The 14725-nt window shown below is 43.3% G+C and overlaps 1 protein-coding gene across 2 annotated transcripts in view; it reads left to right on the top strand.

The window, feature by feature from the left end:
* Positions 1-14725, top strand: part of AGBL1 (AGBL carboxypeptidase 1) — a 265872-nt gene that overhangs the window by 38877 nt on the left and 212270 nt on the right. For both annotated transcript variants that reach the window (XM_039723561.1, XM_039723560.1), the window contains exon 6: positions 5625-5662. In XM_039723561.1, coding sequence (XP_039579495.1) covers positions 5625-5662 — 38 coding nt within the window. The remainder of the gene's footprint in view (positions 1-5624; positions 5663-14725) is intronic.

The following is a 14725-nucleotide window of genomic DNA, read 5'->3' as shown; positions in this document are numbered from 1 at the left end:
GAGGAATCTGCCTCAGATGAGATCTACCTTCTGGTAGGATTTGTAAAGCACCTATTGCTGTGGTACCTGCATGTCGTTCTGAATGTCTCAGTTGTTATGTGTGAAATCATCTTTACAGTGAGTTGTCCTGTGACTGGATAAGTTCCTGTGGTTAAGTACAAGTCCCAGGGGTTTGAGCCAAAATGCAGCCAGGTTATATGTAACTTGAGGCCATTTAATTCTGTCTGGAGAGAGGGGCTGTGGGGGTTTTGATCTCTGAGTCAGGGGTCCATTGTGCCAAGTGCTGTACAAATACATCCTGCAGGTTTCCTTCTCCACACTGCTTGTGGTATAAAGAAACAAGACAGCAATAAGAGAGTATATGAGAAATAGCAGGGTGAAAGGCAGGAAGAGTTGACCAACATGGGTTCAGCCAGGGCAGAACTTTTTCTTACATTTCTATAAAAATAGTGCTTTATGTCTTTATCATCCAGGTGCAACTGCTGTAAGGAATTAGGCATCAGATTGAAGATGTTAATAATAAAGCACCAAGTCATTAGTTTTCATTCAATAATTTGAAGAGGGTGTTCTGTGTTTTAGCATGTAGAAGGCACAATTTCACAGAAGGAAGGATGGTTAGGTTACTTGGGGGCTGATCTGCAGACCCCTTTTGGTTCATTTCTTTGTTCAGTCTTTGGCTTCTCTGCTGTCCCCTCTCCATAGTTCCAGGCTGGTCCTGGGTGGTTTTGCACCACCAACGTATTGTGTGGGTATTAAAATCCTTCCATGCAGTCAACCCTGGATCTCTTCTGGAGTGGGGTTTTGTATTTTCAGGAGTCCTGTTTTCTTCAAGAGACAGAAACAGGCCCAGGATTGTCCATCATAGCGCCTTGAGCCAAAATGCAGCCAGGTTATATGTAACCTGAGGCCATTTAATTCGGTCTGGAGAGAGGGGCTGTGGAAGCTTAGGGGTTTTGATCTCTGAGTCAGGGGTCCATTGTGCCAAGTGCTGTGAGCTGAGATTAGAGTGCAGAAGAAAACAGAAGGGATCTTGGTTTTCAGCCTCCTCTGCCTGCAGTGATTTACAGCAAAAAATATCCTGGCAGCTCAGATCTGAAAGGGTGACCTAGGCACAGGGCTCCTTTGTCCAGCTCTTTAACAGCCTGGTTTTACTGGCTAATCCAATTGTGCTTTGGCTTGGGCCATAGAGTTTTTCTTTGTTGTTGCTCCTGGTTCCTAAGCAAAGGATCTGGAAGTTGCATTTGTCTATCTGTCTGCTCGTTGTACTCTTGCCCAGATATCCAAGCTGCTGACTTGGAAACACTTCAAAGTTTTCCATTCTGCAGAGTGGCTGTCTCGACTGCTACTACAGGGAGTTTTTAATGTTTTCTGATTATGGAGCAGCATTTATTATTATGCTTTATAAGATAGTGCAACTTTATTTATACATCTTTTTTGGTTAATATATAAATCCCTCGTTTGGAATATGCTGGACTTGATGAAACAGCTAAGATTTTGCTAATGTATTACCACAGAAGTCAGAAAATCGGAGGAAGGCATCTGGACAGATTTGGCAAGTTTTTTTGATGATTTAATCCCTTTTTCTCATCTCCCTCATCTCCCCTCCATCCCTTCTTGAGACAAATGTAGAGATTTGCTCTGGGTGCACTATCAAATTCTCTGGTCTGGCATATGGCTCATATGTCATCTTTCTTGTGCTCTCAAACTTTTCCTCCTGTTCTCATCTTCCTCCTGCCCTGTCATTGCTCTTGTACACAATTTATGAACGCCTCTCTCTGCATTCCTGTCCCAGGCTTACCCATCTTGTTATATCTCCTCATGCCAGCAAAGATGCTGTTGGTTTGCCGTGTGGTGCTAAGAGGTGCTGGTGTTATCACATACACTATTTGCCTGGCTTGCTGTAGCCTTGCTGATGCTTCAACGGTCTTGCTGCTGCTTTCAGTGAAAGCCCATTCTGCTTCTATTCCTCTTCTATGATTTATTGTTCCCCAAAAGGTGTATTGTGTGTTTGGTTTTGTTCAGCATCAAAGATAGGTAATATTCTGGGGGTGGCTAACACCTGACTTAATGTGCAAATTACAATGCTGATTGAAAGTCCAAACTTAAAACGAATGTAGGTGTGAAGTCCTTTTCCAGGATAATTATGAATGCTAAGAGTTTACATAAGTTCAAAAGTTCTCAGGCAAATATATGGAAGCAAAATCAGCAAAAAGCTGAAACCCCTCCCAAAGGCACCACTGCTAGTTTATAGAATCTCTGGACTGAAGGCTGCTGGAGTTTGAATCTGTTTTGCAAGTTTTAGCACTGTGGCCTTGCATGCTTTCCTTGGCACTGCTGGCCACAGGACACTGGACTCTTTGGACTTCCATCTTAAGCTGATGCAGCTGCTCTTTTCTGGGCTTGCTGATTAACTCTGCACTTAGAATACATATTTCTCATTTCATTCCTATTATATCTATGTTTAAAATGTAAGGCTATAGGGGTACAGTCATTCCTGGGTCACTTTTCTCAGACCCTTTCCTCATTGGCAAGTGGGCCTGGCAGTCCCATTATAAGCAATGCAGACTGCCTTTTCAAAGTCATTAGGTTGTTTGTCCCATTGCTGCCAAGAGGATGTTTCATGCCTTCATTTTCCAGTGCTTAAAACCCATCCTTTCAATTCCAGCTAAATTTATTCATGGCCATTTTATATCCATTTGTCCTAGGGCCAAATTTTTTCCTCAGCCTAAGTATCTCTCTGCCTTCCTCAGTGTTTACTTCTCTCTTTACACCCAGAGTGTCTGAGGGGAACAATCCAGTTGTCTCTTGGCTATCATTTTGTTAAGGTGACTGAACTCTGATCTTTGAGCTCCTAATGAGTTATGTCTCTGGTACCATAATGATTTCCTTGGCAGGTTTCTGTGTGGTTCCTTCTGAGTTCTGCACACAGCTGTTCAGGTGAAGCCTTCTGTGAGAATGTCCATGCTCCCTTCTCCACTGGTTTTCTGAGACCTGATCTGTCCTTTTCATGGTTGTCACCCTGCTGGTTATGCTTGTCCTTATCCCTTAATGGGCTCATATATCCAGGGTGTCCTTCTACTCATTTCCAAATTATGAGCCCCTGGTCATAACAGTAATCCTTATTAAACCCTAAATGCTTAACCTTGCACTTTGACTATTATATTTCATCACATTTCTATTCCTTCAGAATTCAAGAACATCTTGTTACTCCTGAAAGATATTCTGAACTCCCTGCTATTGGCAGCAGTTCCTGACTTCACACGGTCAGCAGATTTTGTTAGTATACTCTGACTTTTTGTGCCAAGGTCATTAATGAAAAGCTGAAATAAGATCAGTCTCAAAAGATCCTTGAGGACTTCACATATAAGTTCCCTCTAGACTAATAATTCCTCTTCCAGCACAACTCCTGTCATTTAGTCTTTAACCAATTCCTTTCCCACATTGTAATTCTTACACTAATCCCCATGTTCTCCAGCTTGGCTAATAATTTTCAGTGTGGCATCATATCAAATGCTTTCTTGAAGTACAGATAAATTGATCTATCACATTTCCCTTGTGTAGAAGAAGTTGATTTTCTTAGCAAAGAAAGATACCAAGTTAGGTTGGCTTCATCTACTCTTCGTAAATCTGTTTTATCCCTTAAAATTATTTTACCCGTTTTGCAGTTTATCCTCATGTCTTTTATTTTTTTTTCTCTCAAAATCTCTTCTAAAGCAATGCATATCATTGGAGTCAGTCTACTGGGCATGGACCAGGCCCTACCTGGGCAGCTGGAACTGGAGATTAGACTGAGAACATGCTCTGGGAATTCTGGGATCCTCTGAGGATGAATGAAGTTGTCTGCATACAATGTGGTTCACAGACTTCCCCAAAAGTATTGGAAGATCCAGATTTGCTGATTTATTGTCTGAAGGGAGGTTTGCTGACACTGTTGTCTTCTTTATGACAGTGGTGTAGCTCTGCTGAAACTCTTAGCAATGCTCATAAGCACCTACAATATAAAACAGATGCCTGGAGGAAATACTGAGAACTCTTCTGCTTGGAGCCAGAGATATTCTGGTCATTCCTCCATTGCTCTGCTGCTCTGGCAGGTGATTGAGACATCACATTAGGCCAGTAAAATATAGGTATGCAGAGCAGTCTCTCTTTAAAGACATACTGGAGTGTGAGCTTTGGGAGATGCTCTGGGTGGAATTTTAATTTGCTTAGAGTTGTTTACTTTGTCCTAGGCTTTGAAGTTGTGGAGAGACTCAGTGATTGGTGGCTGTAGAGTGTTCCTTTGCTGAGCAGGCTGAATAGCTGGGGGATGACATTACTCCTTCACCATCTGAATGATTGCTGTTCAGTTGGAGCTAAGGAAGTAATGACAGCATGGCTCTTCTTCCACTGGTGAGGTTTTTAGCTACTGATTTCCTGTTCCATCTCTATTTGAGAGTGTTTTCTTCAGTTTGCAAAGCTGTTGCTGAACTCTGACAGACTCATTATGAAAGAATGACTTTAGATAGAGATGTTCAGCAAGAACCAGCTCTTGAATCTTAGTCTCAGCTGCTGTTAGGACACACAAAGAACAGGAGCTTGGTGACAAAAAAAAGTTATTTTCTGCAAGATGATAATTGGCTCAGTATGGAATTTAATACAATTTTATTTGGGGATTGGTTTGTAAAGAGTTTACATTTTGAGGAATCCTTGCACATGGAGGTTTTTGTAGCTGTATTTATTTAATCAGCTCTGGGCACTTGAAGCTTCACATGCAGTAAGCCATGTTAGAACAGGGATCTTGCTCCAGCAGAACACGACTGGAAAAGGTCTTTTGTGAGACAACTGGGATGGAGATTTTACCACATGAGGAAGGAACTTGCCTCCAGAAGTTGGGGAGCAAGGATGTCTCAGTTGAACGTCTCAAGCTGCAAATGTTAGTGACCAGCTCCCAGCCAAACCAGTCAGGCAGGTTCCCTTGCTTTCCTGCACAATGAAATGATGCAGAAGGTCTTCAGAAATGTCTGTCCCTGCCCTTACTCACTGCAAGCAGTCTTACTACAGAGCTTTAGCACCTTTCCTACCAGTCCATCTCTGAGTGGGGCCCTCTACACACCCCTGCAATGCAAGGTATGATTGCAATTAAAAGAAATTCAGTTTTGTTCTCAGTTAAAGCTGGGAGGGAGGATAGGGGTGAAGCTTGTTTTGAGAAAATATAAAAAGGAGTGGGATTTGCTGGAAATATTGACATTGATATCCCAGCTTGATATGGAAGTTATCTGCTGATGCAGACAGAGGCACTTGTGTCTGGACTTAGCAAGTGCTAAGTCTCTGGTACAAAGAAAAAGCTTTGGGGCAGCAGTTTAAAGACTTGTTAGATCACTTTGTGGGTGTTGCTTTAAATTGTAATGGTCACTACAAATCAGTGTAACAGTAAAGCTAGAGGGCTAATGGTCTTTTAGAATAACTGAGTCAGCTGCAGAGGCTGGATCCTCTGTTGGTGTAAAACATTGCAGTTCTGTCAAAGTCCATCATAAACTGTCAGTTTAGACCATCTGGGAAGCCTGGCCCAGAAGACTGTGAAGATGAAGGTTACAAAAATTATTGAAGAAATTGACATTATTTCTCCATCTCTCTTTTTTCCCCAGGGCAGCCATTGGGGCTCTGGCAGCTCTGCTGAAATCAAGTAAGCTTTTTTCTTCATATTCTTTCTGACTTTTCTTTCTGTGCTATGCTGCTGGACAGAGTGATCCTGTTGAACTCATTCTCCCTTGGTATTCCCTCATCCCTTGGTCCCAAAGAGCAATGCACAGGAAAGAGGCAGTAGTGCAGGAGTCTCCTATACCAGTTCTGATCCTTGGAGTGCCCCAGCCCTGTGGGAGACGGTGCCCTGAGTGCCCAGGGAGCCAGGCTGGACCCTCATTTTGAGTATTTAGAGACCATTGGTTGTCCTGGGGCTTGGTATAATGGGAGGAATGGGAAATTTCTCCAGCCAGTGATAAATACTTATTTCCCTTCCCAATTTGTTGTTTCTTCCATGGAAAGGGAGAAAAGGATGTAAATAATAGCAATGCTGTTTGGGTGTGCATGGTAAAGTGATTTTAGGGAAAGACATCATCTATTTTAAGGTTGTTTTTTGTTTTTTAAGGTACTAGAGCTGGAATTTAGGAAATGGTGCTGATACTGTAAAATCAAATAGAGCATCATGTACCAGAAGTCAGCCTGACTGGTGTTTTTTGGATTATTTCTGCAGTTCTAAGTGGACAAGAATGTATTCTGTTTTTCTCCTTGTTCTGTGGTTCAGGGCAGGAGAAGCTCCAGGCTTTTGGAGCAGTCTGCTCTCATAGCTGCATACAAATGAGCAGGTTGTGTCTTCTGGGAAGTGTGGGTCAGGAGATGTGAGAAACAGCTCTGGTTCCTTGAGATAAATTCCCCATGCTTGGAAGAGCAATGAGTTATTTTTCAGGATTGCACCAGGACATCTGTCTTTGTCACAGTTAACATATCTGTGGCCCTGGCCTCAGTGGTGCAGGGATTCTTGGAAAGGTAGGAATCAAATCTGGTGAATGCTATAGCATTTTAAAATTGCTTATGAAGGCAGGGGTAAAGCTGTACACAGAAAAGCACCAGGACGCATTTGAGTATGTTTTAGTTGGGATGCAAACTAAACAGAAGGCAGGAATCCTGGAAAATGCTACAGTAGTGAAGTGGTAGACTGATTGTGAGGTTTTTTTGGGAAAACCTTGCTGGGAAACAGTGGGGGATTGTGTTTTGATGTTGCTGAAGGCTGTAAGACAGGACAAGAACATGGCAATCTGGGGGTATCCCTGTAGGCCTGTCCTTGAGTGTTCCAGCCCAAAGAGATCCAGGGGATTATGGTTATCCATGGGGCTGTGCTGGAGGTTCAGTGTCCCTCTTGCTTTTAGCAGAGCTGCACTGACAAAGCAGTTTTAAAGGGAGCAGGCAGATGGCAGTGTGTCTCCCTGATGGAGTCAGAAACATCCATCTTCATCTCAAGGCTTCCACTTGAGACTTTGTCCACCTGCAGAGCCATGAGCTGGCTAGAAACTGTTTGGCTTCTGTCTCCTTCCTAACAGACGTTGATGCTAAATGCTCACTTATCAGGTGCATAACTGCAAGGAGCAAGATATGCCTGGGAAAGAGACATCAATGTGAGAAAAAATTACCAACCCAGATGGACCTGGGAAATTGTTGCTGTTGTGTTTCAGAGGGGGAAGTATAAGATTGTCTAAAGAAATAAGTGATGGAGCACAAGAAACTTGTGCTACAGGGAATAAATGCTTGGAAGCCCAGTGAGAGATGAGAGACCTTGATTGTGCTGTGTTCCTGTATCCAGTGACTGCCACGTGGTGATAATCAAAGAGATGGTGGATAATGGAGGAGTATAAATTTAGGTCTCTTCTAATGGCAGTGCTGCACCTTTCTATCAGTGAAAGCTCAGATTATTGATATGGAGAAGACATTTCTTGTCTGATCATCAGTTTGCTGTTGTGTTTCAGAGGGGGAAGTATAAGATTGTCTAAAGAAATAAGTGATGGAGCACAAGAAACTTGTGCTACAGGGAATAAATGCTTGGAAGCCCAGTGAGAGATGAGAGACCTTGATTGTGCTGTGTTCCTGTATCCAGTGATTGCCACGTGGTGATAATCAAAGAGATGGTGGATAATGGAGGAGTAGAAATTTAAGTCTCTTCTTAAGTGCTGCACCTTTTTATCAGTGAAAGCTCAGATTATTGATAAGGAGAAGACATTTCTTGTCTGATCATTGGCTAGTCTCTCACTCCTGACTTGTCTCTTTGCAAACATCCCAGAGTATTTTACCAGACTTTGCATGCTGCTCTCCCAGGTGCTGTTCACCACCTGCCATGCCCACATGCACTCAGCAAACAGCTCATAGCAAGTTCCTCCTCCATTGCCTGGCTGCCTTTTTGAATGTTGTGTTTCAGAGGGGGAAGTATAAGATGGTCTAAAGAAATAAGTGATGGAGCACAACAAACTTGTATTTCATCCACAACAGGGAATAAATGCTTGGAAGCCCAGTGAGAGATGAGAGACCTTGATTGTGCTGTGTTCCTGTATCCAGTGATTGCCACGTGGTGATAATCAAAGAGATGGTGGATAATGGAGGAGTATAAATTTAGGTCTCTTCTAATGGCAGTGCTGCACCTTTCTATCAGTGAAAGCTCAGATTATTGATATGGAGAAGACATTTCTTGTCTGATCATCAGTTAGTCTCTCACTCCTGACTTGTCTCTTTGCAAACATCCCAGAGTATTTTACCAGACTTTGCATGCTGCTCTCCCAGGTGCTGTTCACCACCTGCCATGCCCACATGCACTCGGCAAACAGCTCATAGCAAGTTCTTCCTCCATTGCCTGGCTGCCTTTTTGAAATCCAGTGATTGCCACGTGGTGATAATCAAAGAGATGGTGGATAATGGAGGAGTAGAAATTTAAGTCTCTTCTTAAGTGCTGCACCTTTTTATCAGTGAAAGCTCAGATTATTGATAAGGAGAAGACATTTCTTGTCTGATCATTGGCTAGTCTCTCACTCCTGACTTGTCTCTTTGCAAACATCCCAGAGTATTTTACCAGACTTTGCATGCTGCTCTCCCAGGTGCTGTTCACCACCTGCCATGCCCACATGCACTCAGCAAACAGCTCATAGCAAGTTCCTCCTCCATTGCCTGGCTGCCTTTTTGAACTGCTGTCTCTCCACCATCTTAACTCTGACTCTATAATAAGGCTGAACATTCTGATTGGTAAATACCTACAGTGGTGCTGAATTGCTGTGAGACCATCAGGAGATTTTTTTGTCTTTCTCTTTGATGTTATAATCAAACTTTCCAGTGTTACTCATGTCCATTTTTCCTCCTTCAATTTCTAGATGCTCACTACAGGCCATAGTGGGGAGAGGAGGCAGATCCTGGTAGCTGTAGATAAACTGAGATGGGGTGAGGCACTGCAACTTTCCCAAAGTCTACTCTCTCTGTCCCAGAGTGAACATGCCAATTTTTATAGCTTCCTTTGGCTTTGCACTAGCTGTAGATAAACTGAGATGGGGTGAGGCGCTGCAACTTTCCCAAAGTCTCTCTGTCTCAGAGTGAACATGCCAATTTTTCCAGCCTCCTTTGGCTTTGCACTACTTCTTCTCTGTACATGTGTCTTCATATCTTGATTCAGCTCTGTACTAAGGCCCGAGGAGCTCATTGTGGAGCACTCCTGTGTCTTTGAGATCAAGATGTGGAGGGGCTGGAGCCTGTTTGAGCAGACGTGGGATGCCCTCCAGGGCACTCCTGGCCATGGGGTCCTTTGCTCAAGTGACCCCAAACCCCAGAATAAACCAGGCAAACCATTCCCAGTTTGGGGGCAGTGGAATAAAGCTGGACACTGGCTACCCAAGCACAGACAAACCAAAGCCAGGGGTGCTGAGGCTGGAGGGGATGTGAGGGAGCAGGAGCCACACGGTGGCGATGTGATTATAGGGATCCCCACCGTGCCTAATCCAATGTGTATTTTGGGTGAGTAATTTGTTTATCAGCAGGTTATTTTAATCTAATTTTGGTCGTGTTTGTTATTCCCGACTATCTGTGCTTCCCAGAATTACAGGCGTGCATGTCTGTAAGGAAATTAGCTCAAGCTACTCTCAGAGGCATTGGCTGAGCAGATATTGAGGGAGAAGGCTGGGGAAACGGGCAGGGCCCTTGGTGCAATGTTTGCCTGGTAAAATTGTAATGGGCAATTTAAGAAGACAGGTTGTGGTGACCTCCTGATGGTGTTGATTTCATCAAGACCATTCAGTATGCTAACAGCAGTTACTGCTGATGGCCTTTCCCTTCTCTTTCTAAATCTCCCTTCTTTTGCTGTCTTTATCTTCTTGCACAGCTTTTCATCTCTCATTTTCCTACTCTTTCCTCCCCATCTTCCATCAACTAACCTTTATTTAACCTTTTACCCACTTTTTTATCAAACGACAAAAATTATATTTTGTGGCTGCTGGGATGAAATAATCACTGTCATTCTTTTCCTTTTATGTTGGCATCAGGGAGGGGCAAGTAACTCTGAGGAGGAGAAAGGGATGTTCTAGCACAGAAGCAGATTAGGCAGTGTGAAAGGCCTGCACTCTCTGCTACTGAATTAATAATGCTTGACAACAGATCTAGAGAGGGAGGTCTTTGATCTCGAGTCAAAATACCCCATTGTTAAACCATCCCAGTTCCTGTAGCCAGCAGCACAATGTCTGGGATTTGCCTCATGCTGCACCAGGTACCCAGCTCTCATCATCCATTGAAATCCTTATTATCCATCTCTGGATTCGAACTCCAGTGTCAGCCTGGTTCCAAATCCGTGATCACATCTTGTTGGGTATTGTGATCAGAGTTGAATTTTGCAGTTCCTTTCATGATAATCTAAACCAAGCATTGCCTGTGTTTTCTTTCTGAATTTTAGAATGCAAACAGTCTTGATTCTATACTTGCATCTCTTTGAGAAGAGCCACTTTGTGGGAAAGAAAATAATTTTTTTATGTCCTTTATATTCCCTTCCCCAAGACTGTTCATTCATAGACATATTCCAAACTGAAAGTAACTCAGTGCTCCAGAGAAAAGTATTGGCTTTTTCTCCTGGGGCATGACAACTTCCTGATGTTTTGCCTCTCAGGGTAGGTGCAATGAAAACTAAATATTGAGGAGCTGCATTATTCTCTGCTGACATCCTTAATGATGATTGTTTACCTCCTTGTCTTGGCATGGGCAGTGTTTGTGCCTCCAGTGATGATCTGGCTTCTGTAAATTCAGTGCCTGAATTTGAGGAAGTCTTCCAAATTCTGGTGTCCTTATTAAAACCCTTTCAAACCACTTCAGTCGGAAAAAAATAAAACTGTAGATTGTGCTATTATATTTTTTTAAAATTTTCTTTCTGCTTTTCTGAAAAGCAAAGAAGGAAAGGCAAACTGTTTAGGGCAAAACTACAGGACAGCCTTCTGGCTTCCAACATGAGTTGAGCTAATACCACCTTCTTGCTGTAGAGCCCACTGGGTCTGAAGTGATCCCAGCACTCCATGTGTGACTTGGTTTCTTCATGGGGACAATTACCTTTGTTTCTCTAGAGAGCCCTTGTGCTTTTCTCTGCAAAAATGGCCTCTCAATGACCAAATAAAACAGCTGTGTTCTCTTTGCTGTAGGAGGTATCTTGCATTTTTTTTTATTCCTAAGAGGCAATCACTAGAGCAGAGTGGGGAAGTTGGAGTTTTTCTTATTCCTTTCACAGCTTTAGGGGCCATAGGGTTAATTTAGCAGAGTATTCTTATCTCCAAGCTGTAGCAATGTATGTTCTTGGCATAATGAATCAGCTGAGTGGCATCAACAAAGAGATTTCAGCAGATAGACAGAAAGATATTTATCTCTTTGTTCTGCCTGGTAAGCAGTGCATTGCTCATCATATTTCAGGTTGACTGTAATTCAGTTTTTGATTAAATACCCTGCATGTTTTCCAGTGGTACCTGTGTTCTTGGCAAACACTTCAAAGGAGCCAGGATTGCAGAGAGGGCTTCAGAAATGTCCACAGTAGCACTGGTGGTCGTGAGGCTTTCACCTCCTAGACTGAAAACCTGAATGTAGGGCCCCACCACAGAATGAGCATTCTGTCAAAACTGGGGATTTCTTTCTAGTGAGATCCCCTTGCTAATTTAAACATAACTTGAACCATTTGAGGCTTCTGCTTGTTGGCTGGAGACTCATGTCAGATGTTTCTGGTGAGCTGCATAGGTGATTCAGGTCTCATGTTTTGAGCTGCAGAGCTCAAACTTTCACTAATGAGCAGCACTGCCCTGGAAGCCACAAATTGAGGGACAGGTCTTGAAATGTGGGAAACTAAGAAAGCTTTGAATGCTTTCCTTTCACCCTGGTCTCATCAGGCAGAAGTGAAACTCTTGCAAAGAAAATGGGATTCCAGGTTTGGGGTGGTGCTGAAGATAGTGCTCCCCTGTCAGAGATGGCAGAATAAGTTTAGGAAGACAGACTGTCACAGAGGAAGAGATTGTTCAGACAGATCTGATCTAATAGTTAGTTTAGTTGTAAACAATAAACCCGGATATGTAAAATATTGAATAAGTACAGATGGATTGGAGGGCAATACTTTACTAATGGCAGAATAAGTTTAGGAAGACAGACTGTCACAGAGGAAGAGATTTTTCAGACAGATCTGATCTAATAGTTTAGTTTTAAACAATAAACCTGGATATGTAAAATATTTAATGAGTACAGATGGATTGGAGGGCAATATTTTACTACACTTAAGATGGGATACAAAGATGAGCACATAAATGCACTATGTCTTGAATGTCACATGCATGCAAAAAAGCTGTTTATCAACCCATGCATGTCTGGTGTCAGGCAAGGGATCCCTCAGCCTTGAGGGGTAACCCTGGGAGCTGTCCCTCAAGGGGAGGTCAGTGCCACACATCCAGCTGCTGCAGAGAGAGAGTTCATCCAATGACTGCAGATATGGATAGCTTAAAGTGGTTGATGTATAGTCAGATTTTTGCTGTTTTGGCCACTGATCAGACCAGTCTTTAGCCAAAACAGTTGTGTGTGTGTATTTTTTTTTTGTTGTTGTTGTTTTTTGGTTTGGTGCTGAATTCCCACTGATGGCCTCACAAGACAGGAATCCCTTCAGTTCACTCAGAATAGGAAGAACCATCCCTGGGCACCTCTGAAAGCTGCATGGCAGGAAAACTTGTTTCCATTAGGCCACTGACCATGCCCAGGGAGAGGGAAAGGGCCTAACTCAAGAATATCAGGAAGAGGGTCAAAAGCCAGGACATTTTGCCACTTACCACACAGACTGTAGCCACTCACTCCAGGAGGGGTGGTTCTTGCTGCCTACAAATCTGTGCAGTGCTGCTTGTACCTGTATGATTCATTTCCACCATCTGTATTTGTGCCAAAATATAGATAGATACCCATGCTGGTGCATCCCTAGATGGAGAGACCAACAGACACAGACAGGTGGGGAGGCCTCCTTTTTCCATTCTGCCTTCTGGAGATCTTGGCATACTTCCTCTTTCATTTATTCACTACTTTATTGACTACAGAACTGAAGAAATGGAAGAAAAAATAAAGAAAAAACACTGACAGCACAGGAGAGCAGAGGAGAATCAATGAAATCAGACAGGAGAAACAAAATTAATGTGTTTTTTGCCCCTTCAGCAATTAATTCTCATTGTTTCTGTTCAAAGGGTTCAGGGAAATCTAGTCCTGCCTCTCCATCTCTTTCTCACAGAATACACTATCTCAGCTTCATTTTGAAAAGAGACTGTTTTGATCCTGCAAGTACTACAGAAAACACGTGAGGAAACAGCAAAATTATTCTGCTCACCTTCCTCCATGCTTTTCAATGAGTATTAAAACTAAAGCAGAGGACAATTGTGTGTTTTGGTCCCTATGGAGCTGAGATTCAAATGTGGAAATCTGTCTTAAAAGATCACAGACACTTTGAGAGAATTTTTTTTTTTCAGCAAATTCCCCAAGAAGCTCTACACACAGTGCTTCCCAGTTTTTCCCTCTTCCTATTGACATTGACACAGAAAGCTTAGACTTCAAGCTCTGTGTGCTAGAGGCTATAAAAGCCTAGATCTAGTCCAATTTCATCTGTCCCTGAACAGCTCAGGGAAGCTCTGAGTCTGATCTAAATTGTCCCTACCTTATGCTCTCCAACTCTGTTCTTCTTGTCATGTTTTATACACTTATTGACTTTTACAGAGCTTCCTGAGTAATTCTTCAAAGAAGATTGACTGATTTAAGGGGTTAGTCATCCTGCAGGTTAGTAAACATGACAGCTGGTTGAGGATTAACAGGAAATCATGAATAAAATCATTGGGATTGATAAAGGATTCTCAAGCAATTAAAGTTTTCTCGCAGAGAGTCAAACAGAAAACAGAAATACAGAGTGAAGGTCAGAGGGGGAGGGTGACCTTCTCCATCTGACAGCCACTGAGCCTCAGAATGCAGAGTTGGTGGTTACCAGCAAGGGGAGGCAGGGCTAGAGAGCTGCAGGCCAAGGGGTGGGAGCCTGGGCAGAGCTGTGTGGGACTGGAATTGCTGTGGGGCCAGCAGGCCAGTGCAGGGCCATGACAGCAGGGTGGTGGGAAGATGCAGAGCAGCATTAAAAGGAGTTGGCAGCCTGGGCTGGGGTGCTGCTTGGTGCCAGTGGTAGAGAAAATTGCAGGACCAGGCCAGGTAGCAGAAAAACCCTCCAATCCCTTCGCCAGGCAAGGGTTTGCTCATTTACTACAGAGAGGAGACTGAAATGACTTCAGGTGACTTCTTTCCCTTTCCAATGTCTCCATCTACTTCATCACTGGGATTGAGGTTTGCTGCCCACCCTGCTTCCTGCTCATTCCTGCCATGGCTTCTCTTGTTGCTGATTTTCTTCAGGCAGCATCTTCCTATTCTCTCACTTAACCTCTAGCTGCTTCTCCTGTCCCATGAATCCCCACTGATGGCTTTAAAGTTCCAGGTGTGAGAGGCTTTGGCACTTTGTTTAATGAAGCGGAAATGGATTGGAGCCCACCAGTTCTGGTACCAAGAGCCATCTGCTGTGAGCTGCAAGTGCTGATTGCTATTCAGAGAGCTGAGCTCCTGCCTCACATATGCTACCTGCCCCCAGTTGATTACTGAGCTCCTGACAGCTCTTAATGCATGTCACAGCAAGGAATGTCAGGACCAGGCA

Source organism: Passer montanus, unplaced genomic scaffold (genome assembly GCF_014805655.1).
Source record: "Passer montanus isolate IOZ18808 unplaced genomic scaffold, ASM1480565v1 scaffold5, whole genome shotgun sequence".
NCBI classification, from domain to species: Eukaryota; Metazoa; Chordata; class Aves; order Passeriformes; family Passeridae; genus Passer; species Passer montanus.
This window is presented reverse-complemented; position numbering and strand designations above follow the sequence as displayed.